General features: G+C 42.3%; 4 protein-coding genes across 5 annotated transcripts; 2 read left to right on the top strand and 2 right to left on the bottom strand.

The window, feature by feature from the left end:
• The first annotated feature begins 886 nt into the window (after window positions 1-886).
• On the top strand, window positions 887-3988 carry LOC115670707 (non-functional NADPH-dependent codeinone reductase 2-like). 2 transcript variants are annotated; one of them, XM_056309155.1, is made up of 5 exons: window positions 888-1387; window positions 2096-2536; window positions 2710-2953; window positions 3235-3414; window positions 3541-3988. In XM_056309155.1, exons 2-5 carry the CDS (start codon window positions 2199-2201, stop codon window positions 3763-3765), a joined length of 987 nt encoding a protein of 328 aa, XP_056165130.1. In that variant the 5' UTR covers window positions 888-1387; window positions 2096-2198; the 3' UTR covers window positions 3766-3988. The 2 variants fall into 2 exon arrangements, with proteins under 2 accessions (XP_030447896.1, XP_056165130.1); XM_030592036.2 differs by having other exon boundaries at window positions 887-2536.
• A 326-nt stretch (window positions 3989-4314) lies between these two features.
• On the bottom strand, window positions 4315-8781 carry LOC115670706 (uncharacterized). Its single transcript, XM_030592035.2, has 7 exons — window positions 8371-8781; window positions 7564-7704; window positions 7114-7479; window positions 6367-6609; window positions 5769-5861; window positions 4843-5043; window positions 4315-4733 (listed from the first exon to the last, which is right to left on the bottom strand). The coding sequence occupies exons 1-7, from the start codon at window positions 8722-8724 to the stop codon at window positions 4521-4523; spliced, it is 1611 nt and encodes a 536-aa protein (XP_030447895.1). The 5' UTR covers window positions 8725-8781; the 3' UTR covers window positions 4315-4520.
• Window positions 8782-12590: 3809 nt separating this feature from the next.
• LOC115665366 (uncharacterized) lies at window positions 12591-17906 on the bottom strand. Its single transcript, XM_030587244.2, has 12 exons — window positions 17696-17906; window positions 16418-16531; window positions 16219-16337; window positions 15358-15404; window positions 15187-15287; window positions 14535-14622; window positions 14006-14114; window positions 13674-13845; window positions 13501-13572; window positions 13303-13416; window positions 13026-13207; window positions 12591-12946 (listed from the first exon to the last, which is right to left on the bottom strand). The coding sequence occupies exons 1-11, from the start codon at window positions 17795-17797 to the stop codon at window positions 13115-13117; spliced, it is 1131 nt and encodes a 376-aa protein (XP_030443104.1). The 5' UTR covers window positions 17798-17906; the 3' UTR covers window positions 12591-12946; window positions 13026-13114.
• Window positions 17907-20868: 2962 nt separating this feature from the next.
• Window positions 20869-22774, top strand: LOC115670713 (two-component response regulator ARR17-like). The gene is made up of 5 exons (XM_030592048.2): window positions 20869-21450; window positions 21572-21648; window positions 21822-21905; window positions 22005-22075; window positions 22174-22774. Exons 1-5 carry the CDS (start codon window positions 21285-21287, stop codon window positions 22583-22585), a joined length of 810 nt encoding a protein of 269 aa, XP_030447908.1. The 5' UTR covers window positions 20869-21284; the 3' UTR covers window positions 22586-22774.
• The last annotated feature ends 5207 nt before the right edge of the window (window positions 22775-27981 follow it).

Genomic DNA, 27981 nt, shown 5'->3' on the forward strand with positions numbered 1-27981 from the left:
TGTACTCCATAAGTAAATGCATTTGACAAATACATGCATTCCAATTTCAGCAGCAGTCCACGGTTCACTTACAGAAGCTGCAAATTGTAGATAAAGAACTACTGGATAAATCAAGCAATTGAAATAACTAACAAGAAACTCACCCAGTGAAAGCTCTGTCCAAGTTTACCAGCTTTCAGTCTTATCCTAACTTGGAGCTTCCATGGTGTAGCCTGTTTTACATTGAAAGAACGAGGAGGTGACCACATTGTGTTACAGCACCTACTCGTCATACAATTTCGTATTCTCTCGAAAATCTTCGGCATGAAAGCATCCCAGAGCTGACAGAAGTAATGAAGTTATGTCAACCAGTAGTAGTTGTAATGGTGAGCTCTACCCTCTAAGCATAAAATAATTGCTGCAGGACTAACCTCTTCAAAAGTTTTACTCATCTCTGCATAATTATATTCAATTTCATCAATTCTCAAGAGTGTTTTGCAGGTCCAATATTATTAATTTCAAGATACTCACCTATTTTCCAACATGAAATTGATTAAGCTATTACCCACATTCGATAAACGGATCAAACTCGAGTAATTGCAGGTCAACTAGATCCTTATCTACGTCCGAAAATCGTACACATAATAGAGGGAGAAACCAATTGTACAAATTGGAAACCAGTTTATATTAGGAATTAAACCAGCACAACCCGAAATTGGAAGTTAACTTATGCCTGAAAATACTCACCCTGAAAGGCTGAAACTGACCAGGGCCTCCTAGAATGTCAGCTCTAGGCACACAGATATCTCACTAACAAAGCGGGGGCTTCACGCCCTTATGCATTCTCACCCTAATATAGAATTACCAACTTTTTTTCCTTGTCGGTCGCAATGCTCATCACGAAAAATTCTTAGACGGACTTTATGCAGTTCTTGAGTGAAGAACCGGGTTGTTTGCAGTATTTCCCAGCAGTAGTGTAATAAGGTGATGGAGCTTGAGCCACTAAAGGAGATTGCTGGGGCCAAAGGAAAAACTGTTGCCAGGTCAGGTGCTTCTTGTTCTTTGAGTCTCTTGGCACCAATCATAAAGATTTGATCTCAAATCTAGACTCATGGAGGAGCAAGAAGAGTATTGGGAGATAACTGATGCATATTTGGTAGTGACAACAGATTTGCCTCAGATGGGCGTATGAACAAGGAGTGTGTGTACTTGCCAAGAGCTTCAACAAGGAGAAGATGAAAGAGAACCTCGAGATTTTTGACTGGGAATTGACAGAGGAAGAGCTGAGGAAGATCTGCGAGATCCCACAGAGCAGAGGATATGGCCTTGCTGGACATTTGAGGAGCTCTGGGATGGTGAATTTTGAGATGCAGAGGGAACTGATGGATGCTTCTTCCAGCTAGGTCCTGTATGTGCCAAACTCTTTTGTTAAGCAAGTAGGAAGAAATTAGCGAATCTGAATCCAAATAGCAGGATTCTTTTCAGTAGAAGAGTCCTAATAAAGCTTTTATTGGTGCTCACTTGGAAAGGCACAGAATTTTCAGTACATTTCGAATACAACTACATAAAGTACCTTGAAAGTTCTACCAAAATAGGTCTTCAACCTGCAAGGCTTTTCCAAATTGCTTGTATAATTAACAGGAACCATGACAGACTGCTATTCAATGCACCAAGAAGAATTCCACTCGGAGCAACACAGTTTACTTGCTAAAATGGATTGCAAAAGTCACAGTCGATTTCAGCAACTTGAAGATAACATTCTCGTGTAACTTCTGAAACTCTTGTCATATAAAATTATACCATACCTTCTGACAATAGGAGAGATTTCATACAAGCACAACGTCTGTCAGACTTCACAGAAAATGAACTGTACATGTGGTATATTGCATTGTTGGTAGAGAAAAACAAACGAAGATAATACGTGAGCAAGTTTCTCTGAATTCTTTCTCCTGATACGTGAGTCCTGGAGTTTTTAATACAAGGAATCTCACCAAATTCAAACTTTCGAGTTCCTTGCTCCTCCTTTTTAATCCACATACTGTAGCGTAGTTTTATAATACAGGGTTCTTATTATATGCCTAGCATATAGAATATACCCTTTGACACACAGACCGAGACATTTTCTATCATGCGAGTGGTTGCTCCATCACACTCGGTCTCAAAAAGATTACCAAGTCAACAGTTCCCTGCATCATCTGCTATCTTCTGCATAATCCAAGATGAAAAACCAATCTGACCTCACTCCAGCTTACAATCCAGTAGCGGTATTGAAGTCCGGTGGCCGGAAAATCCCACTCTTGGGTTTCGGAACAGCAGCGTTTCCGAAAGTGGATCGTGAAGTTGTGAAGACGGCGGTTCTTGAAGCAATTAAGCTGGGTTACAGACATTTTGACACTGCAACTCTCTACTACACAGAGGAACCAATTGGAGAAGCCATCGCTGAAGCAGTGTCGCAAGGGCTGATAAAATCAAGAGAAGATCTCTTCATCACCACCAAGCTCTGGTGCAGTGATGCTCATCCTGGGCTTGTCCTCCCAGCCCTCAAGAATAGCCTCAAGTAAAAATTTTTCTAGTGAGATAATCTTGTAAACATGATCATTTCATTGTCATATTAACACTCAAAACTTGTTGCAACTTTAACTGAGATATCGCAGGTAATGTTATAACAAATCTGTTCTTACCTTTTAAAATGTTTTCTGATAGCCTCTAGTTTGTGAATATTCTCATCAGAAATATCAAGTTGGATTACATAGATCTCTATCTTATCCACTGGCCTGTGAGTGCAAAACCCGGAACCTACGAGTTCCCAATGAAGAAAGAAGATTTTACGCCCATGGACTTCAAGGCAGTTTGGGCGGATATGGAGGAGTGCCAGAGAAAAGGACTCACAAGAAGCATTGGGGTCAGCAATTTCTCTAGTAAAAAGCTCTCTTTCATCCTGGCCAATGCACAGATACCCCCTGATGTCAACCAGGTGAGCTTCTTCACAAGTTGAAGAAGTCCGATAAAAGGAATGACCCTGTTAATTTGATTCCTGTCACATCTAAATTTTCATGATAATGAAGTGAAGATGCTAAGCTTTCGGAGTGGAAAACCTCGAATGTTAGTATATAACATAGATAGATCAATTCCATGTCTAGACAGTTGAGTACAACCATGGATTCACGGAATGGTGCTTTCTCTAACAGACTTTTGAATTGGGGTTTTTCTGAGTTTATCGGGTTGATTTTGACCAAACATTTTGAAATCTTGAAGGTAGAGTTCAATCCACTGTGGCAGCAAAAGAAGCTTCGGGAGTTCTGCGAGGCCAATGGGGTTCTGCTCACTGCTTACTCTGTTTTAGGAGCTTCAGTAAGCAATGGAGGAAGCAGTAAGGTGATGGAGTGTGAGCAGCTGAAGGAGATCGCTAGGGCCAAAGGGAAAACTGTTGCCCAGGTCAGATGCTTCTTGTCTTTCAAGTCTTTTAGCACCAATCATAAAGATGTAATCTCAAACCTAGACAAACGGAGGAGCAAGAAGAGTATTGGGAGATAACTGATGCATGTTTGGTGGTGACAACAGATTTGCCTCAGATGGGCATATGAACAAAGAGTTTGTGTACTCGCCAAGAGCTTCAACAAGGAGAGGATGAAAGAGAACCTTGAGATTTTCGACTGGGAATTGACGGAGGAAGAATTGAGGAAGATCGACGAGATCCCACAGAGCAGAGGATATCTTGGAGAAGATTACATCTCCGAGCACAGGCCTTACCAGACATTTGCGGAGCTCTGGGATGGTGAATTGTGAGCAGCAGAGGGAACGGATAGACTTTTCTTACAACTAGGTCTTGTACGTGCCATAACTCTTTTGTTAAGCAAGTAGGGAGGAATTAGTGAAGCTGAATCCAAAGAGCAGGAGTCATAATAATGTTTTAATTGGTGCTCGCGTGAAGAGGCACCATATTGCCAGTGTATTTTGAATTCAACTAGACAAAGTACCTTGAAAATTCTACCAAAACAGGTCTTCTAACCTGCAAGGCTTTTCCAAATTGCTTGTACATTTAACAGGAACCTGGAGGACACGCACTGCTATTCAATGCTCCAAGAAGAATTTTAATCGGAGCTCTTGGAGCTACACAGTTTACTCGCTAAAATGGATTGCAAAAGGCATACACGATTTCAGGAACTTGAAGGCAGTATCTCCTGCAACTTCTCAAACTCTCTTCTATGAAATTATACCATACCTTTTGACAATAGGAGCCATTTCATACAAGCACAACGTCCGTCAGATTTCGCAGAAGACGAAACGTAGAGGGTCAACAAGCCAGCCCTGGAAGTTGTCTATTTAAGCAAGATATTTCATAAGCTGTCCCTTCATTTAATCTCACGACTAGATATGTACAAAACGTGGATGTCACAGAAGTTATCGCATACACACTTTTATCATTGCTTCTAAACAGATCTCGTATGACCAGACAGATTGCGGAGCTCAAACAGCCCCCTGCGAAGAGGAAAGAAGTATTCGAGAGTAGATTACTCATGCAGTAACGGATCAGCATGACCTTAGCATCTTTTGGGCCTTTCATAACTTGGAGGCAGCGAAGGACAGTTCTCATTCATGTTGGCATATGGTTCGATGGTGTTGTACTCTGGCAATTCCATCCAATATTCCCCAAGAATCTGACAAAATGGAAGTTGACCGCCCTTGTTACTGCACCAACTTGGCAGACGAGTTTGGTTATTCTCATAAATCTTCAGCATGTAAGCATCACGAATCTGAGAGCAAAGAAAAGTCGGGTCATATACAGTAGCAAATTTTCCATGATGAACTTTAGGATGCAAAACTACAAAGAGTAGATGATGAAATAGGGTATTCATGACTTACTGTGAACTCAGTTACTTGAATAGAATTCGAAGTGGGACCAAATACTCCAGCTTCCTTGTACATAGCAAGTATAAAGGCAACGCATGTGGTTGATTTCCCATCACTATACATCCAATCATCTTGCTCAGGAGTAGTAAGTAGTTCATCAAATGACATCCCTCGCTTCTCAGTCTCTCCTATTATTCCATATAAGTCCAATTCCTGCGACAAAGCAAGAAACGCATGATCTTTGCGATTGGAGAATAAAGCCAGTAAATGGTGAAAATTCTGTCCTTAAAGAACTAGGAATCACAAAAAAAATAATCATTTCAACCTCAATATAACAACACCCCCCCCCCACTTCCTCTTTTCTTTTTCTTTCTTCATTTTTCCTCTTTTCTCCTTCGCATCCCCTTTCCCCGTGCCAAATAACAGCCAAACAGCAATAATCAGCCACTTTGTCCCCACGAGCACACAACACCATTTATGAGGTTCCACTCCTCAAGCTCTCCAGCTCACAAGAATGAGATGCTACAAAGACAGCAGCCACTTGGACTTGGTGACTACAAGATATCAAAAAGAATTGCTTTCCATCCATATCAGAAAGACTAGCCAAATGCCTAAGACACATGCTCCATGTATGCAATTTATGTAGCTAAGAAAAGCACACAATACCAGGACACCAGTCACACCACCACTCTTCTGCTTCCTCTCTCTTTTTCCCCGATTTAAACATCCATGATCTCTCATAATATATTGACCAGACCAGAATATCCACGCATCTAGTATCACAATTACCATTTTAACTCCTCATTTAGGGAAATTTTGTCATTAAATCCACAAAACTCAACTAGTCTCTGATGCTAGGACAAAGGATAAAATAAGAAAATATTAGAAATTGAAACAAGAAAATCAGAACCGGAAGTATGACCAGACAGCAGCTATACCTCAGTCCCAAGGCGCTTATTCAAAGCTTCATTCCACATATTTGCAGCATATGCTGGCTGCAATCTCGTCCACATTGACATGACAGAAACAACCTATCAAGAAGCTCCAAAATATCAGGAAACATATTGATAATTCCTGAAATTACCCTGAACCAAAAAAATGCTGCGCTGCAAAGAGTATGGCTCTTTCATTCGTGAGGAAAAAGAAAAAGAAACAAAACAAGATAGCCAAATTGTTACAAAGGTTGGAAAATTCAAAGCAACTCCAGAAAATAAAAACTCTCTTGATCATATTTCGAAAGAAAAACATGCATAAATCACTTTTAAGAATACTATTTGAAGCACGTGCTAAGCGTTATTCCCCTGTTACAGCAATTGCATTAAGCAGGTCGAGGAGATTCACTAATCTCAAACTTCCCATTTTCAATCCCAAAGAGATAGCAACAACAAATTGCCAACTACTATCAGATTCACCGCAGAATAATTATTTCTGATTAACAAGGCTGTAATGGATGCAGAAGATGAGTTAATCAATAAAATCACTTCCCACAACTTCACATTATCCACACAGTTCAGAATAAATAAGGAAAATGCATACCAAGTGAGCATCAAGAGGAGGAGGATAGTTGTCTCCTATGGTATCAATCCAACTGAATATCATGTTGTGATAACCATAAGGCTTCCCTGACATGCTTCGAGCATATTCCCATGCTGCCATGGAGTTGAACTTTGCACGCACGTCTGGATGTAAAGGAAGCAAGGCTATCTGGGGATTAGAATTGTCTTTTAGTGCCAATTCCCACCACTCTTGCCAAGGAATAACCACAATAATTTCTTCCCCCTGCAAATGAATGACCAGTATGCTATCAAAATGGTGGAAGGATATATCAAAAAGTAATCACACCAGTCATACCTGTGTTCATTATTAACAATGCCGCTCTTCTAAGCCCAAGAAAAATCGCATGAAAAACATTTTTTTTCTTCTAGACAATCAAACTTCAAATATTAAAAAAAAAAAGATTCTCGGCAAAATTCTAGGATGTGCGAAGGGGAAAACACAAGACTCTCTTCAACTGAGGCAATAAGGGGAATACATTCCCTAGCAGGAGCAAGAGGCAAGACAAAAACCAGCTCGGAAGTTCGTGTCGGTGAAATCATTCACAGAAGACCACACAACATGTTATGGTCGAATTTCAAGTTTCTGCTCTTTGGTGTCAAGTTCAGGTGCATACAATTCATTTTCCATTCGCTCAATCCATAAGTTATATCCATCGAACTTCATTTACTGATTTGCGAATGTCAGAAACTGGTATAGAGAAACTGATGAATAAAAATGAAAACACACCTTCTCATTCTCATGCCCTGATTCACCAACCCACAGATTACCATGTTCATCCTTCAAGCAAACCGCTGTGTGACCGGCAAAAGCACCAGTTACCCATTTCTCCAATGTTTCAAAACCACCCCACCTACCACGGATCTTGGACACCGCTAAAAAATCGCCAGTATGAACATCATCCGGATTAATAGTTGTGTACCAGGGCTTAGGACGTTTTTCAAAAGTAGCGCCCATATGGTTCTTCAGGAAAGCTAAATTAGCATTCTGACCCCAAACAGTGTTAGAAAACAGGGGCAACACATCAATTAGAGAAAGCAATGTTCCAAGCATTCCCGATGGCATGAGAAATACAGAAACTCCGTGCTGCTTTACCTGCTCAACATCCAACTCAAACGTTATTTTGATGCAACGATGAGATTTACTAATTCACAACTAAATCAAACACACAAGGCATACATATTCCAACTCTGCTTGTTCTTCCCATGAGTCAAACTTCAATGTGTGCTCTCTAGCAGAAAAGTAATAGTCCCAAGTGATCCTGTATGGCGTTGCGAAAACATACAAATCCATGCACGTCCAGCTATGCGGTTCAGATGTCTGTAAGGAGAAAAGCAAGAAAAGATCGAATTATTCATTTCTGCAGTGAAGGAAGCAACTAGCAAGTGCAGAAAAACAAAAAATTGAGCAACAATCTTATTGTCTTGAAAGAGGCATGGTATGCGATTTAGTTATATAGAACTATTTTAAACCATTGGAGACTGGAATATAAGCTCCCCCCATTCAAGCAAATTAACTTAAGCTTTCCCTAGCACAAGTGAGGGCAATAATTTTAGAAACTTTGCATGTAAAACCTAAGCAACGGTGCAATGCCAGCACCGATATTCAACCCAAATACTGACTCCATATATCCAGTGCAGAGTAAAAAAAAAAAGTGACACTTTTCTCATGTTTCCACAATCGTCCTCTACTTTGACTAACGAACTAATAACAATTCAGATTCGATACCACAACTCAAGATACTAGAATATAAAACCCAGTCATGCCGGTCATCATAACCGACAAAGAATGACGAAAGATGTAATTTTCAAGTCCATCTCCTACAATCCAGACTCAAATCACCAGCGCCTATAAGTCTCCATTTGCACTAAGAAAAGCCACAGGGCACCACACATGACCGTACGCTAAGTTCAATATCTTACGAAACACGGTCCAAAACACAAAATTTACAACGCGACCGGGATCACAGAGGCACGGAAGACGGACCTTCAAGTAGAGAACGCCGCCGCCCAAGCCAGGCTCGCCGCGATCGCCCCGGGTGAACTCGAGTCGGGCCCGGTTGCCGTCGAAGCAGGACCCGTTCCAACGGAGGGACCCGTTGCCCGGGGCGACGGACCCGACGAAGGAGGGCAGCAGGTCCACGGCGCTGTGGAAGGTGTTGAGGACGGGCCACGATATCTGGCGGGGGAGCACGGGGAGGACGTCCTTGGCCTTGAACGGGACCTTGAAGGCGAGGGCCGGATCGCCGAGGGACCCTAGGATCAGGAGGAGCACGAGGAGCCGGAGCCGCCACGGGGGGAAGAAGAGGGATCGGCATGGGGATGGAGCGGCGCGAGGCATTGGATCGCGATTTGGCGAAGCTGACGATTGGCGAGGGGAAGAAGCGGGAATTTGGCTTTGGGTTCGTCAGAGGCGGAGGGGAAATGGGAAGTCCGTCATGGGAGGGTTTGCTTCGGGAGCGACGACGACGACGACGATCTTTCTGATTGCGGAGGGAGGAGCTAACTTGGTAGTTACCGTACGATATTCGCTTCCCCTTTGTGGGACTTGGACTGGAGGAGGAGGGAGGGGGGGTGATGACGTGGCGCTTGGAGGGATCTGCGTCCGCCCTTTGGAATTTCCGTTTGGACGAAGGTGGAAACCGAGCGAGAAATGGAAAAGATGGAATAACGCGAGACTGACCATTTCTATATCCTAATGGAAAAATGACACAGGAAGCCCGGAGTTTGACCAAACCTATAATGTGATTTATGAAATTTTGTCCCTTAACTTTATGAAAATATTCGATACTGTCCATGAATTTAAATTAAAAATAGCCTAAGGACCAAATTGAACATTTACTAAAAGTTCAAGGACCATATTGAACAATTTAAAATTTTAGAGACAACATCGAGCATTGAGATAAAATTTCGGGTTCAGATTGAATAAATTAAAAATTTGAGAACCACATTGCACATCCGACATTTATGTAAGTACCACTTTAATAAATGAGTCTTAGTATTGAATATTCCATTAACAATTATCAGATATACTAAATGAAAAGAAAAAATTGCCAATAATGATTACACGTGATAAAAGTAAAGATTTTCAAAATCGTCTTAGTTTAGTGCGTTCGTGTCAAATTGCATTTTGCCCTTTTAAAATCGTACAATTTACATCATGCACTTTGGCCCCGTTTGATTCAGCATTGGGAATGCTCATTTTACCTTAAATGAGCATTCCCAAAATGATGAACCAAACGGTTCAGCATTGGAGTTCTAAATGCTCATTTGGTAGTATTTGGAATGCTAACTGTTCCCAAAAAAAAAAAAAATTTCTTCTTCAGCAAAGCGTGGCCAGCTAAGGCGGCTGGCCAGGGGCCAGTGCCGTTGGCGAGGGGCCGGCGAGGTCGCGCGACCCAAGCGACGGCCACCTGGGGTCGAGCAACCGCCCAGGCGCCGTCGCCTGGGTCACGCGACCCCAGGCGGCGATGGCTTGGGTTGAGCGACCCCAGGCAGCCGTCGTCTGGGGTCGCTCGACCCAGGCCATCGCCACCTGGGGTCGCGGCCTAGGTTGAGCGACCCCAGGCGACGGCCACCTGGGGTCGCTCAACCCAGGCCGTCGCCGCCTGGGTCGCGCGACCTCAGGCGACGGCCGCTTGGGGTCGCGCGACCGCCCAGGCGCCATCGCTTGGGTCGCGCGACCCACGCCGCTTGGGTCGCGCGACCTCAGGCCTCCTCGGGCGACGGCCGCCGGCACCAGATCTGGCTCGCCAGCGACCGTAGCTTTTCGCCGGAGCCGGCGAAGGGTACTTTTAAAAATAAAAATAAACAACCTCCCAAAGCCCATTTGTAAAAAGAAATAACCAAACACAATTGCATTTCCCCAAGTGATTTTCAAATAATTTTTTACCAAACGCCATTTGCATTTTTTCAAGTGGCTTTCACCTAAAGGTATTTGCATTCCCCAATGAACATTCTAAAAGCTGAACCAAACGGGCCCTTTGTCGATAACCTAGGTAGGTGATTTTGTCTGGACCTTTATTTATCGATTTCTAAAATGAACTTCACCTCTTATTGCTCTAACATGACAACCGCTGCCTTGAGTCTTACACCCCTCTTACTATTTTTTATTCATGGTATCTTTATGGTTTTCATCTTTAGCATGAGAACGAATCATTTGAGTGTGTGTAGGGTAACCGCAGCAACTCTTGACACGACATAATAATACGATCCGAAAATGACACGAACTTAGCGGGTGGATTGAGGCTAATCGTGCTCCGATCAATTCCGTGTGAACTCGCGAGACATGATTAATAACCATGTCGTGTTTGTGTCCAACCTGCCAGACACAAGATTTGACCACATAACCCATTTAACTTAGCAGAGTTGTGTTGACAAGACTTATGTGTGACCTGTCTAAACATGATTAACTAGAACACTATTCTTTGCATCCTATTCACGGTAAAAATATTAAATTGATGATGTTTCATTGACTATAAACATGATTTTTAATTTGATCCGATGACATTTTGTTGATAGATAATTCTAATTTGTAAATAGATTTCACGAAAAGTCGAGGATATCTCGTATTGAGTTTGTGGTGGGGGTTGATTTCGTGTGATTGGCGAGTTATGCAATCCGACTAACCCGTCAATCTGTTATTTAATCGAGATACACGGATCATGTCATGCCAACTCATTAATTTTGCAGCCATGTTCGTGTCAAGTAGGTCAATACGATTAACTAATCATGTCGTGTTTGATTGACCTATTTCATAGTATACTCTTACGCCAACACAATAAGAGAACGATCCGCAAACACAAATAGATGCCCCTATTGCGGGAGGGGTGTCTTTAGTTCCATAAATTTCGGAAAGAAAGATATGGAAGATGGGATTATGGGGACACGAGTTAATGTTTGTTTTCGATTGGAGTCTTATCATTCCCTTCTTTAACTCATGTAGCAAAAGGCACGAGAGTAAAATTCCAACCCCACAAGCAACGGTACCGTCACGTTTTGGAGAGCGACGACTTGCTATTGACCACGTCACTATTTCCAAGTTGTGTTCTTTTTCAGCTCTAGGTTACGCTTAATTAAACAAAAAACCTTTATGACCACGGGCAATCTACCTACAAATTAATGCAATATCATAATGCTTAAACTTTATCAAAATTAACAATTTGTAACATGCAATTCCACATCTTCAATGATCTGTCTTTATATCATTAATAAAACATTTCAAGGAATAATATGCAATATTATCACTTAATTACATGAACTGCGACTTACGACATGTCTCGTTTTATATCTTGTGAAACTAACGGTTTTTTTATATGCCACTACTCCGTGGACTTGAAGTCGTCTCACAATTTTAGATTTGCATAAAAATTAAGCTATTGAATTAAACTAAATTATTCATATTTCCCTCTAACAAAATGCCAGCAATGGTTTCATAATTTATCTTTGTTAAAGGTTGCACTCGTGGTGGAGCTGAGAGGCTTGACCCTATTTCAAACTTGAAACTGATTAGTCCTAAAATAAAATCGAGCCCATCGCAAATCGAAGTTGTGTCACCCAATAGAAATCTCAAGCACATTCTACTTAAGTATGCAGGAGCCTAAAACTTAATTAATTTATACTTTTTGTATACTTTGAACAAACAGATTTATCAACGGCAAAATAAATTATATAATTGCCCTAATAATTGAGTGCCGGCAATCCGATACTCGAAAATCAATCATGCCCTCTTAGGGTCAGCTCCGTTCATAATATTAGCACAAAGCACAAAACCCATCATGAACGTGAAAGGCAGGACTACTACGTTCCGTTTCTTCGCTATAGGTTTTTAGTACTGTATTAAATGGTAAGTTTTAAGGTCACATTGCATTTCGATGCATAAGGGATTGAAATTAATCTTGCAAATTGTTCATGCCAGTTGCCAAAATCCCACAAATGTGGGATGTGTTCAGGAGGTCTCTGTCGCTCTTGGGAGTACGATTTTAAAGTCCACAAGCGAGTTGTGACGCTAAAAGCAGTTTGGTGAGCACCATTATGCAATCATGGTGCATGTCTCTATAGGGTTAGAATTACTTCACTCTAGCAAGCCCCTAGCACCGTCCACGGCGAGTCTGATGCTAGCATGACCGATCTCCACAAGAGCATTTACCAATCAACATGTCCTCAGTATACAATCTCCGAGTTGCCATTCTACGGCCAATTCTCACCTCACAATGAATAGGTCGATAAATATTATTCAAATGCACTAAGGGGGACTGCCAGAGCAGAGTTGTATCTCACACTCAATGGGCTGCCGTGTTCTCACATTAGGAATAGATTGGGCAAGTCCCTCGATTAATGTCAGTCAGGTGTGTGACACGGAATTGGATGGCCAAAGGCCAATCCTAGAGCAAGTTGAAAGTCACTATTGCACAAGATGAACTCTGCTGTTGCTACTTAAACTAAGCCTGGTTATGCAGAAGTCTTACCTCTTGAAGTGAATTGTCTTGAAGTTTTCATTCTCCCCATCCAATTCGGGTTTGATAGGTGCAGCTAAGCATCAAGCAGTGGATCATCTCAAGTACCTGGAGAGTGGGTAAACACAAATTGCACAATCAGTTTAACCTTTCAAATTGGCCAAACAACTTGCTTTACTAAACTTACCAAAGCCACATGCTCCCTCATTCGATAGAACCATCTCCAAATGACTAAATATGATCTTCGACAAATACATTACTTCTCAATTCAGTGGTTCATATTCCAAAGAGGAAGCAATTTGAATAGCACGGAAGAAGAAGTGCACTGTCTTCTACCGCCATTGGCTGCCTGAATGGATTCAATTGGATCTACAAGCAGCAGAAGCATCAATCGCAACTTGCTTAAGTTTGCGCTGTTGGAAATAAGCTTCTCAAAAAGAGCAAAGAGGAGAAATGAGACACACTGGAAGAGAAAAAGATATGCCAGCAACAGTGTTCATGCAACAAGCTGCAAGATGACAAGCCTCTTCACAGTAATCAGAAAAAACTGCAGGGACATTCATCTCGCGTATCAGCTCCTGCAAATATTAAAAGAATAATTTAAAAAAAATATATTACGAGAGGAAGGAGACGAATGTATCATGGAGTTATAGAAGACCCACAATTGTAGGTAACCAACTCGAATAAGCAGCAATGCCAGCATTAGGAGCAACAACCAAATGAGGCAAAGACTCCTGTCAACATAACAGAACCTATCAAAAAGTTACACTGTAGGAATTCCAAACAGAGAAAGAAATTATACATGAGAGAGAGAGAGAGAGAGAGAGAGAGAGACTTCTGATATATTTCTGTAGATATCATGATAACAGCCTCTCCGAAGCTGCAAGATAACCGTGGAATCATAGGCAGTGTTTAAACTCTTGCTCTCGTGAGAACTTGTGGATTTGCAGTCACAGTTGGTTTCACTACACTGAGCATAACCACCGACTTTAATTGTCTCACCATCCCTATTCATTGCCCAAAAACCAAGAGAAGAAAGAAGACATGGAAGAGGGTTACAATTTGTCCAGTTATACATTAGATCATTCAAAAGTCCACCAGAAAGATTAAAAAGTATGTGGTAAATAAGTGAATACATATCAAGCCCAAAAACAATAAATGAGTCACCTATGCTCTGGAACTGCAGGTCCAACAAGCTCAATATGCATCCGCATACCAGGAAAAAGTGCCTGCAACTCACCAAAGGCCGGAAGTTGTAGAAGCTCCTTCTCAGGCCCTATATGACACTAGCAGTTAAGTGCAAGCTTTACAAGGCTTAACTTTGTCTCCATGATTAGAAGCATCAAGGACACTTGATGCATTTGCTGTTTATTGTTATTTTTTATCCAATTCAAAAAATTGTAGAAAGTTAAGGACTCATGTTCGACAAGTGCCTCAAAAGTAGAGACAAAGTTTTCAGATGTCCCTGACAGGATTGCACAATCCAAGGTTCAGAATAAGGACATTTTATAAGGACGAACTGGTATTGATTAAGCGATGGTGATCAGAGTAGCAATAAGGCTGGAAGAGAAACCTTCTCTACATTTATGTAAGCCTAAGTCAACAGGAGAACAATATGAATAAGCAGTGGCAATGAAGAGAAGTGCTCCACAAGAAAGCGCTCCCAAAAAGATGAATGTTCAGGGCCAGAAATTACCGACATAGTGGACACGCAGTTCCTTGCTAGTGCCAATAGTTGAAATCCTTGCACTAGTAATCTGAATGGCATGGTATATCAACATTGGCTGAGAGAGAGAGAGAGGAGTAAGTAGCTTTAAACACGTACAACATGAATAAATTAGCATGCATCAACTTTAATAGGTAACAAAGTATCAGGTGGAAGAGAACATAGTCGCATTTTTGCGTGCAATAATAGATCTTGACATTTGAACCGATCCAATTTTCACATAAAACCCTGGTGCAGTAATTGTCCATTACTAAGAAGGGCACCAAACCACCCCTTGGTTTCACACAGAAATCTAGCTTTAATGGCATTGATTAAAATTGTCCAATGTACTAGACATGCTAATCATTTGATAATGTAGAATATAATTTGACACTTTCAAAGCCCCAGCTCCAAACATCCGCAAGCCCAACTTCTATACTTTTTGCTCAATACAATAAGTTTTCCATGAACTCAGTGTTGAGAAGATAAAATTCAGACGTCCGTTCATCAAAATGGCCAACTTCTAGAAAAAAGACCATCCAAATGGTTAAGTTCAAGCTTGTTATAAGAGATGTAACAAGGGGTACACAATAAGCAGAATTCATAATAATTCACAACAGAGGATAAGAATTAACATGAGTACCCATTGAAGGAGTAAAGCAACAGGTGAGTGAAATGGGATATGCCTCCACCTGTAATAGTCATCCCAACCACTTAGATGGTCTGATATTGGAGAGACTGGGCCTGCACAATTTTTCAGTCAAGTGTTTTTTTAAGGCTCAACTCAGTAAAAGCTGGAAGCCATTGGTTATACCTCTACATGGGCATAACATTCTCGGAAGATCCCAACTATTGTGAAACCTGCCACCAAATAAAGTTTGTAAGCAGATATTAAGGACAGTATCATTCACCTGACCGGAACAGTAAAAATTAGGCCATGTAAATGAAAAACCGTGCAAAGTCTTGATTTACATAACTGTCCCAGTAAATACTTCAAAAGTGCTAAGAATAAGAGATCCTTCTTATGCTAATTTATCAACACAGAGAAAATTCACAGGTGAAATGTCATGTAGTTCACTCAGCTAAAGCTTAGTGCTATTAAGGTGGATCCATAAGGAGTCATAAATAGATTCTCTTACAACGTCGATAACTGAAGTGTGACCTATATTCCACAAAGGCAATAAATGCTGGTCCTAATAAGGTGGAATCAGGAAAAAATTTCTACAGTTCCTTAACAAAGCCAACATGTATGAAAGTGTTGGTGCTAAAAATTCAAATACCAGCTAAACTACAATAAACACAAAGTGAGGTGTGAAACAATCCGCTAAAGAGTTTTCTCACAGGACAATCACATGCCTTTCAGCAACAGAAGCATTTTTCTCATTGTGCTGGTCAAGGTGTACGAGCACCACAAAATTGCCTGTTTGAGAGACATCCGGCCCATAAAATATCAATTGATTGATATCCCAGGCAAATAGGACATACTATAATTTCAAAAAATTAGGAGCATACGAGAGATACTCCCCATAGCCATACACCAGAACAAGTTTACACTACATAAACTCATGACCAGAAGCATGAACCAAACCATGACAAAGTAAAATTCGAGATTGAAGAGAAAAACTCAAAAAGAATGCCAGCAATGAATATATCAAATATAGGAGTACCACAGAACCTCAAGTCCTCGAAAAAATTGCTCAATGGCTGGCACTTGCATTCATGCATCCACATTCCAACCTGATGAATGCCCCTTTTGCTCAAGAACGAACATCTGCTGGCTCGTTTTTCACAGATCTAGAAAAAATATCATCAATTTACTTTCGCACAACAAGCCAGAAGAGGCAAGAAATATTCTGAAGGAAAATGAGAGTCACCTCAACTGTGGCTTCTTGACAGTACGTGAAAGGAAAAGCATTCAATGCATCAGCATGCTTCATTTGTTGCTCTAACCTTGCACATTCTTCTTTATGAACACTCCAATGAGAAATCTAAGGAAACACCAGGAAAAAAGAAGAAAAACAAAGCCCTTAATTGTCACAGCCCCAACACATTAGCTATAGTTTGGATAGATGTCAGATCAACATATTTCAATCGAATAAATTCTGATGACATCAGCATGCTTTGCCTCTAGATACTCTTTACAAGGAGAGAGCATTTTATGGGGCAGAATGGCAACAATACCACTTGTCATGCCAAGGCCGTACCACCAAGCCACAAGCAAACACAATAACCACCTAAATTTTCAATTTGTAAACTTGGAGGACATGATTGGCTCAGTAATACCACGTGAGCATCACATATTATATTACTGTCACGTGAGATATATTCCCCATTCAAAGGCTCGGCCACTGTGCATTTAATCACTGGGTCCAACCACCACCCAACCGATTTCTATTCCTTCTGTCAGCCTTGATTTTTTTTTCTAATCGAAAATCATGGCATACTTTCCTAGTTCCAGCAGATAAACTTTCACAAAAGCATAATGCGAACTTTCATTACATGATGCCATGAGAGTCAATGGTGCAACATAGGAGTCGTGCCTGCCGGTGCAAGGAGAGGCTGTAAGAGGTATACGAGCTTTTGGCGCTTGTGAGGATCAACAATTTCATATTTTGCATTTTCCTTTAAGTCCACCAACTAGGATACCCTTAAAACATGTAAGTCATGATCGGTCTAGCAGGCAACAATGGACCTGCTAAACAGATGCTCCGCCGGATAAATCAAACACCGAAACAGCTATGCGACCGCACTTGCATTGTCCATCGTCTCAGAGCCACTCACCTCTGGAAGAATCACACATCACCAGATGCAAAAGGGTCATCCAACAAATGCACCACTGCCCGTTGTTCATAATTCAGAATATACCGCATTAAACCACGCCGCCACTACAGAGCACAAAACCTCTTTCTGTTCGCCCGCCCGGCGCGAGTTCGCGTATCTAAACCCCCCCCCCCACCCCACCCAAACGCGTGCGCGCTGAATCGGCGATACCAGTGCCGACAACGACGTCCTGACCGACAAGTCAACCGTCACGCAGCACACAACGAACCGAACCAAGAGAAATATTCCACAAGGGTAAGGACAAAAAACGATGACAAGAACAAGCGATGGAATCGAAACATGAGAAGAAGAAGCGAATGGATGGTCGTCACCTGGTGAGAGACGGAGCAGTAACCGACGGCCCCGCAGCGAGCGCACCGCCTCTTGGCCGGGCCGATGCACCTCGTCCCTCTCCCCGTCCCTGCGCACTCCATCGCGGTTTCAGACTGTTGAAGCTTCCGCGCGATGCTGCCTGGTCCTTGCACCGGAGGAATGGGAGGAACCTGAGAAGGACCAGGAAATCGAAGGGAAAACTGCGTTTGGACAAAAGCTTTTCTTTTTACTTTAATACCCAAAATTATGTTAAGAGTAAATGCACTACAAAGACCCAACACATATCGCAAAGAGATAACGACACCAATTGTTATTAAACTTTAATTCAATATATAATATGATTTATGAACTTTTTGTGATTCCATGAAATTTAGCCCAATATCTGATATGATCACTAAATTTTTAATTTATTTAATATGGTTCTTATGCTTTTGGTACATGCTCAGGTTAGTCTCTAAACTATATGAAAATGAACAGTGTCATCCGTCGATTAATTCAAGTTCAGAGACAACATTGAACATTTTCATATATCCAAAGACTAACTTGAGCATGTATCAAAACTTTAGGGATCACGATAAATAAATTGAAAGTTTATGAATCATATTGCACATTGAGCCAAAGTTGAGGGACCATTTGTGTTATTTTCCCTATCACAAAAGTGAAATCTAATCCTAAAATTTTCAAATAGCGTAATGGAATAATTTTGTTAGCTCCATCTAATTTGAATAACGAAAAATGTGAACATGTAATAAATTTTGGGGAAAATTCAAAATAAGGGTATGAAGCGAGGTCATTTTCTCAAAAAAAAGACCTACAGTAGATGTTGCTTCAAATAAAGGCTTGAAATGACCAAATGAATCTCAAATAAAGGCATGGAGTGAAAAAGTCAATTTCAAATAAAAGCCTAAGCTCGTTGGCTGATCGGTGAGCACTTGATTTTCCTAACGATCAAAATAGGGCAATTTTGTCCAAAAAAATCTGCGTAAAAATTTTTAAATTTTTTTTTACAAGATTACTATTCATCGTCTTCAACCTTAAGATTGCTCAGCCAAACTCCTTTGGCACATGTTCGTCCTTGCCCATTGCCACCTGGACATCCGGGAGCACTTGCCGTAGTTGCTGGCCATGGCGGCCGCAAGCTTCAAGGTGGACTCTGGCTTCGAAGCTTGCGACCGCCATGGCCGCTCGAGCTCGAAGCTCGGCGGGAGGGTGAGCTTGCTTGCTACTCCGACACCAAACTAGCGAGATCATTCCACTTCAAGATTCTTTCGGTCTAGACGAAGTTTGACAATTGAGAAAAATGAGAACGAAGATTGAAGATGCTGTGCCAGCCATTAGAGAGATCAAGCACGGCTGGACAAGGATGAACCATAGCCAAACAGATCGAGGGAGGGTCTCAGGCTATATTTTCATTGATTCTCTTTTCCTTATAAGTTCTTATATATTTGTTATATATAATTACCGAGCTTTGATTTCAATCGTCAAACACACAATGCTTTTTTTCTTTTTTGGCAATTAGTACACTTTAAGCAAATCATGCTTGTGATTTGGTGAAATTTTGACACGACAAACACATGGTAGGATTGGAACAAGGACTTATATATTGAAGGCCCGGTCAACCTGCCTAAATGCTTCGACGTACATTGCAGATCATGAACAAACACATTAAATCCGACCTTCGGGCTTGGCACAAGCCAGGCTTGGCTCAGAAGAAGAAGAAGAGCAAATAGTGCTTTGTTGCCTTACTAAAGCATCACATCAATGCCTAAAACAGAGAGAATTTGTACCCCATTTGAAAAGTTCAGGGGATTTTTTAATCAGGCTGAAAGAATTCCCCAGAAGCCTTCTGGTATTCCTGTTGAAATTATTAAAAAAAAAAAACCTTCCTTTAAAAATCACAAAAGATCTAAACCAAAAAAAGGTCAACGAGTGCATGTTTTAAAGATTTAAGATACTTCTAATAAAATTATAATTGAATATTAAAAGTCAACTAAAAAACGAAAACAAACTTAAAGATACCTTGATGTTAGTAAAAAGAAGGGGAAATGACACAAATAATCCCTGAATTTTGGTCCAATGTGCATTTTGGTCCATGAACTTTTAATTTGTTCAATGTAGTCCCTAAACTTTAATCTAATGTGCAATGTGATCCCTGAACTTTTAATTTGTTCAATGTCATCCCTGAACTTTTGGTACATGTTCAATTCAGTCCCTGAACTATATGAAAATGTTCAATGCATTCCTTTCCATTAATTTAAGTTCAGGGACTACATTGAACATTTTCACATAGTTCAGGGACTGAATTGAACATGTACCAAAAGTTTAGGGATGACATCGAACAAATTAAAAGTTCAGGGATCACATTGCACATTAGATTAAAGTTCAGGGACTACATTGAACAAATTAAAAGTTCAGAGACCAAATTGCACATTGGGCCAAAGTTCAGGGACTATTTGTATCATTATCCCTAAAAAGAATAAGTACGGTCAAAAGCTAAAAAAAGACATATGGCAGGGAACCGATTTATACATTAACCTATAACGGTGGGATGGTGGCCAGTTATAGATTCGTGGAATCGATAACTGAACTGGTTATTTTTAAAATCAGCCTTAAATCGATCCGTTCATACCGATTTAATGTATGAGTCATTAAATTTGCATTACATGAATATGGATCAAAACGGGTTAAATGAATTAATATGAATCGAATCATTTTTCAATCTGGGTCAAATCCGAGTCAACCCAACCATTTGACGGGTCTAATTCGATCCAGCTCTCAAATTGAGCCGACTCGGTGCTCACCTCTAGAGAGAAGGAAAATGGGCAAAGTTCGAGAGCATGTGTACGACTTCGCTAAAAACTGAGGTAACAAGTTCATACTTTTTCAAATTAGAAACGTGTTTTCCATCACATTCATGCATGTTTTCGCTGCCTTTCTTTGATCCCCAAGATTTGAAAAGCCCTTGTGAGGGTCGCTTCTTCTCGTTTGATTCCGTTTTTGATTTGACGGCGCTCGTCTTCATCCCCTCCATTTGACTCCCTGTCAAAAAAGGACTTGACCATTCAACTGACAAGAAGAGAAGAAGAGAAGGCAAGGCAATGCAAACTGGAGGAGGAGGAGTATATCTCGCGAGATATCGGGTGGGAATTGGGTGGATGTCACACCCAAAAGTCGATGTCAGAATCTTTCGCCTGCGAAGCTCAAATCCATTAAAATAATCCCAAGATTTGAGATCTCCTCGACACAGCAAGATTTGGTCTCGTTTTCAATCCTCAAAAGCGAGATAGAGGGTGAGAGAGAGAGAGAGAGAGAAAGAGAGAGATAGCCCATCGATTGAGAGACGACCAGGCAACGCATTTCCTCTCCCTTTCTGCCACAAAAGCAAACGCAAATTCCACAGTGACTGTAGAGAGACAGAGAGAGAGAGAGAGAGAGAAGGTGAGACGCTGAGCAGAACGGAATAGGATCCATTTCGTTTTCTTTGCCTCTCTTGGGTCAAGCGGAAAAGCAAAGAAGCTGGAAACTTGCATCTTTCTATCAGCTCCATCATAACCAGCTGAATTCCCATCCTACGAAGAAGAGCCGGTGATGGACGGGGGCGACGTCGTCTCGTGGCGGAGGAGGGCGCACGGCAACGGCGCCTTCGATTCGCTTCGGCCCTCTGAGCCCGGAGAGGCTCACGTCCTGGCCGTCGATGACAGCCTCGTCGACCGGAAAGTCATCGAGCGGTTGCTCAGAATCTCTTCCTTCAAAGGTAATCGCGTGTCTTTAACTTCTTGCTCGAGTGAGCTGAAATGCGTGCCTTTTCTTCTCATAAAGAACAAAAAAGGAGTTTTGGGTTTCGAGAGATGAACGTTGGCTGTCACAATTCGTAGTGACTACTGTGGAAAGTGGAAGCAGAGCTCTGCAGGTTCTGGGTCTGGACGATGACAAAAGCTCCGGTCATGTCAATGTGAGTGGCAATCGGAAAGTTTTCGTCTTCTTTTCCTAGACATTTTCGGTGTAATTTCGTGTGTATTGCTTCTTTTCTTTGGCTAATTTGGCTGAACTTGAAACTGAGGCTGTTACACTCTGTTTTTATGAATGAGCCTGAACAAAACTGTAGTCGCGTCTGGTTATCATCAGGGGTTGAACTTGAAGGTGGATTTGATCATCACGGACTATTGCATGCCTGGAATGAGTGGATATGATTTGCTCAAAAGAATTAAGGTCGTTCTTTTGCTCGTCAAAGCCTTTTTCTTTCACCAAAAAAGGGTTGGATTGGATTTTACAGGAAAATAAGTCTTCCCAGTCTCTGTCTAATGGCAGGAATCGTCTGCTTTGAGAGAGATACCCGTTGTGATCATGTCATCCGAGAAGGTCCTGGCGCGTATTGACAGGTATCCTCTTACATTTTTCCCTTGATTTCTTTCACCCAATTTGGCAGATCTTTTTCTTTTTTGCGTGTGTGATTTTGAATGGGAAACTGATGGAACAGGTGCTTGGAGGAAGGAGCGGAGGAGTTCATCGTGAAGCCCGTGAAGCTGTCGGACGTGAAGCGGTTGAAGGCGTACATGAGGAGAGATTCCGGAGAGAGAAACGAAACCGAAACCGAAAACAGAGCGAACGTGAATCCAAAGAGAAAGCTGCGAGAGGAGGACCCCGACGAAGATGATTATGCTGATTCGGATCTCTCGGCTTCGTCGTTGTTGTCACCATCGCCGCCGGCTAGCTCTGTCTCGTCGTCGCCGCCATCGACTTCATCATCTTCCCCGCCGTCGACTTCATCGTCTTCCCCGCCGTCACCGCCCTCCAGGGCTGCTGCTGCTGCTGGTTCTGCTTCTTCGGCCCCATCTTCGGCATCGTCCCCGGATAAAAGATGGCTGACGATGAACGGCTGCTGCGATTAGACGCCACAGGACGAGTGATGCGATTTTGTCTTTGATTTCGATGGGACTTATCCTGTTTTCTCTTCTCCTTGATTCAGGTTTTTTGCCCCTTTTTTCCTTCCTGCGATTTACAGAACAGAGGAGTGTCTTTGGCCTTCCTTTGGGTAAATGGAAGCTTGGAAGTACATAGATGGAAAGGAAGAGTGAAAATGGCGTGGAAGTGGAATTAGTTTCGTGAATAGACTTCATTATTTTTCCTGTCTTGTTTTAGGAGAAATTATATATTGTTCGAAGCTTTGACTCCATGATAGCGCCGGACTGATTACCGAGGATAAATTTATCATATGAATATATATATAAAAGAATAATTCAGAAATATATTTAAATGGGAGAGTGTGTGACTCGAATTCGGGCATGAATTTATCGGAACCGACATCAAATGCACACCGATATATTTGAGCAGTCCATGTTTGTGTGCGGGACCGATTTTGCTTCCCGCGACTAATCAAGTGTAGTCACACATGGTCAGATAGATATGTGACAAAAATTTGGTCGGAGTTGACGCTAGAAGGCACATTGCCACCGATTTTAAAAAGTCAGGGAGCAAATTGCAGAAATTAAAATGTCACAGGGCAACTTGCCGCAATCGCCAAAACTTGAGATGCAAAATGTAATTTTCCCTTTAATTCACAGTTAAAAAAGTAATGTAAGGGCTTTTGGAAGAAAATGACATCAATTATATTGCTTTCCAATCTTCTCTACTTTTGGAATGAAATAAAACGTGGCTCACGGAGAAGTATTTCCCAAGATCATCTTCATCCACTTCCTTCCTAGCTCAAAACAAGCAAACAAGGGAATATTTCCGTCCATTTCCTTTCACTTCTCTCCATCCAAACACATTGTAACGGGGGCATTCTAACAGGTTGGGTTTTTTTAAAGGGATAATGGCATGGATTGCCTATGAACTTTTCTTCAATATTTAAAGTGATCCTCGATTCTTTTTATTTCGGGATAAGCGTATTGAAAGCCTTAAAACTTGTCATGAAAGTGTAATTGAACCCTAAAACTTTCAAAAAGTGTAATCAAGTCCTAAACTTGTCGCGAAAGTGCAATTAAGTTTTAAAACTTTCAAAAAGTGCAATTAAATCCCAATACTTGTCAAGTTAGGACAATCAAGTCCTTCGATTGACTCGGTCCAACTTGACAAACGGAAAATGTTTATAAGTTTTGAAACTTTATTGCACTTTTTAAAAGTTTTAGGACTCAATCGCACTTTAACAACAAGTTTTAGGATTTGATTGCACTTTTTGAAATTTTTAGGACGTAATTGCACTTTTGAAAGTTTTAGGATTCAATTGTACTTTCATGATAAGTTTTAAGACTTCCAATGCACTTATTCTTTTATTTTTTTGCGAGAAACTTTGGGGTATAGGTATCCTAAAGACCACCTATTAAAGAAAAGTAAAGGGAATGAGTAGATGTAATTAAAGTGATCGAGACTCGAGCGAGGGGAAAACCTGTTTATTTAAAGAAAATAGTACACCAAGGAAGGGAACGTGTAGTATTTTGCTGCTATTAGTGAATTATTACACGTATGAAATCCATGTGTATAATTTTCTCCATCTAATCTTAATTTATGTCGGATTAATGCCTATTTTAGCAAATTTTGTCAATGCTAATTTGTGAGTTTAGATTGAAAACACTACAAGGATTTGATTGATCAAATTCAAAGATCTAGATGAATCGATTGAAAGTTCGACAATGGTGTCACGTATTAAAGAAACTGATAGTGATACGCTCCCTCTACAATACTATATTAAGACATACTCTCTCAAAATATCTATCTACGCAACGAGGACACGACACATATACACTACCATGTCATGCTCGATTAATGCTAATTGCACATGAAAAGGAAATGTATATGCACAAGAGCATCCGGAATTAAGTAGATCTACAAGATTCATTTGCGCGTCGCGAGGGCTCGAAAGATAGTGTTTGTTTGTTTTTTTTTTTTTTTTTGGTGGGTTTGAGAGAGATGATGGGAGAAATTGAAACTACGAGGACGACCTTTACTCAAAGTAAATGAGACATTTAGCTAAAGTTTCATAACATAGATTCATGGACGAAATTGTTGCAAAATCATATTAATCAACCGTAGATACTAGGCCAAGGTTGTCGCTCAAGGGCATGTCAATGTAGCATTTCCCCTTGTTTGTCTGAATGGGCCAGTGATCGAGCCTCGCAGCCCAAGATCAATGCCAATGTGGCCTCGACATTTGTCCATTCCCTAACTCGCCGGCCTTCCGACATTCTCTCCGACAGCTCAACTCAAAGACATGATTAGGGAATAAAAGAAAATTTCAAGTCTTGGTATTGGGAAGCGACTCGTGCAGTGATTTTTATACCAATTTATCAAATCTTGGTATTTGCCCGGTTTTTAATTTAATTACTAATCGACTATCCAAATCGATGATGACGAATTTGACGGTAAAAAGAATACAGAGGCTTTGTAATCAAAATTAAGGCTTTGTCCGAAATCTATGGAATCATTACAAATTCCAAAATAGATAATTTTCGTAAGGTGTCCCGGGTCTTATTTTGGTTTCTTTCGCGTTTAATTTGTTCTTTCCATGTTCGCCGTCACATGCCATCATCATCAACATCATATGCCAGAATATATTTCGTTGAATGTCAAATGGGAGGAGTTAGGTAAGGAGTAGGACGGAAGATCCGGACAATGCTCCAAATTGTACGAAATGTTCAACCCGACATTACTCAATTGGATAAGAAGACTTCTCGAGCAATCTGGTGGAATGGGCATGCTACGCGGTAGTTCTAAGAGAATAAACACTTGCATTGACCTCTAAAAAAGGTCACGAGAGACGTGATTAACCAGTATTTGGAGGACAGTTGGTTCAAGAATGATTCCGCGTTTTAAGATCATGATAGGTGATTTTCGAGTTAATTATTTACGAGGCACTTTTGATATACTTGCTAAGAAGATTTTTATGAATATGCGTTTATTGAAATCCTAGAATTTGGGTGATGGACCCGTTAATAAGTTCGGGCGTCAGAAGTCTAACGTAGCTCCCACGTGAAATGATCGGTCATTGCTATGTGTTGTTTATGAAGTCGGAATTCCACCGACGACAAATTCGAGACCTAATTTTTTTTTTTGGTCGAAAATTCGAGACTGTTGTTTGAAAATCGTCATTTTACTCAAGATAAAATTTGAAAACTCCTTCACCTAATCTCCTATTGATAGTTGACAACAAATTTATATAGATAACCCCTTTGCACGACGTACGGCTAGATAACTCTAGTTCCTCCCTTTCTTCTCCCTCTAGCTCACCTAAAATTTATGCTCCGTTTGTTTCATGAAAAATATAACATTTCTTGAAAATATTTTTCAAGAAGTTATTTTCTGGCATTTGGCTGAAACCTGAAAATGAACCGAATTGATAAGAAAAATCTCATTTAATTTTCTTATATATACATACACTATTCGAGAGCTAGTGAATTGCGCGTGTGCAGCCAAGAAATCTAGCATGGGCACTGAGGTTTCACGCTTGGATCTCCAACTCCCGGGCACGAGCATGGGCAATAGTGTTGGGTCTACCAAAATCGTGCTTGACATTCGAACACCCCCCCGCTCAGGTGTATAGAGGTCGAGCCCAAGTCCTCTGCGCCCGGGCTGAGGTCTATTGAGGTCGAGTGCCAGACCCTAGTGCTTGAGACTAAGCCTCCGGCGCCCGAGACTAAGCCTCCGGCGCCCGAGCCTTGGTTAATCGAGGTCGGGTCTGGAACTATGGTACTGGTGCCCGTGCCTGGGTCCATGAAGGCCGGACCTCGAACCTAGTGCTCGAAACCCGGTCACTTGGGCCCGAACTTGAGTCCATCGAGGTCGGGCTCGGGACCTTGGCGCCCATCCCTGAGTCCATGGAGGCCAGACCTTAGTCCCCGGCGCCTAGGCTTAGGTCCATTGAAGTTGGGCCTATGCCCAAGACCTTAGCGCTTGAGCCCGGGTCCATCGACGCTGGGCCTTGGTCCCCGATGCCTGCGTTCGGGTCCGAGACCCCAGCACCCACGCCACATCCATTGAGGTTGGGCCCCGCTCCCCGACACCCACGTTTAGGTCTATCAAGGTCGAACCCAGGACCCTAGCGCTTGTGACCGAGTTTGCGACGCCCAGGCGAGTCCATTGAGGCTGAGCCTAAGACTCTGGTGTCGGTGCTCGGGTTCTCGGCACCTACGCTTGGGCTTGTTAAGGTCGAGCTGGAGTCCCCGGTACCCGGGCCCGTGTCCATCGAGGCCGGGCTAATGCCCAAGACCCCGATGCCTGGGCTTGGGTACATCAAGGTTGGGCCTTGACGCTTGCACCCGAGTCCATTGAGGCTGTACCCGAGACCCTGGCACTCGGGATAAGCTCCGTAGCTGCTAGGACCCTGGTGCCAATGCCTCGGGCCTCTGGTGTACCTGGATCCATCGAGGCCGGGCTAGGGTCTATCAAGGTTGGCCTAGGTCCCCGGCGCCCGAGCCCGAGTTCTTGGGAACTAGGTCCCAGAGCGGACACTTGGATCCCAAGCCTGGCCTTTGTGGACTTGAGCTTGAGTGTCGCCAAGGTCCTAGGCCTGAGTGCCGAGGTCCCAGGCCTGCCGTCTCAAGCACGGGCACCGACATCAAGGTCTTAAGCCCAGCCTCGATGGACCTAAGCATAAGAACCGGGGATCTAGACCCAACCCTGATGGACCCAGGCACAGTCGTCGGGGTCTTCGGGAAAGCCTTGATGGACCCAAGTCCGGGCGCTGGGGACTTGAATGCGGGCGTCGGGATCCAAGGCCCGGCCCGGCCTTGATGGACCTAGCATGGGCGGCTGGGGTCGCAGGCATGGGCTCATACACCAAGGACCTACGCATGGGCGCCGAGTTTCCAGGCACAATCTCGTTGGACCCAGGCTTGGGTGTTGAGGTCGTGGGCACTGCCTCGATGGACCGGGCCCTGGCGCTAGGGTCCCGGGCCAACATTGATGTACTGGGGCGCGGGCGCAGGGGACTCGGGCATGGGAATCCCAGGCCCAGCCCGATGAACCTGGGCTCAAAAGTCGGTTGACCCGAACATGGGTGCCAGGGTCCAGGGCCCGGCCACAATGGACTCAAGCACAGGCACCGAGGACCCCGATATGAGCAGAATGCAGAACCGCAACAATGGCAGCATTGGTGTGATTGAGCAAGGATGGGAAGAGAGAGAGTGATCCGGGTGATGGTATCTTCGTTTGCTGTTGAGTTTTAGGTATGTTTATGGGTCAAAATCTCTCGTTGTTAATGATGAAGGATCCTGGTGAATGAGTAAACAAATTCGATTTCTTGGGACCTACTAGACATCCTCTGTACTTTTCATCCTCTGGATTCAGTACA

This window comes from Syzygium oleosum, unplaced genomic scaffold, assembly GCF_021117445.2.
Source record: "Syzygium oleosum isolate NSW1041296 unplaced genomic scaffold, Sole_v2.1 Sole_v2.03, whole genome shotgun sequence".
Lineage (NCBI taxonomy): Eukaryota > Viridiplantae > Streptophyta > Magnoliopsida > Myrtales > Myrtaceae > Syzygium > Syzygium oleosum.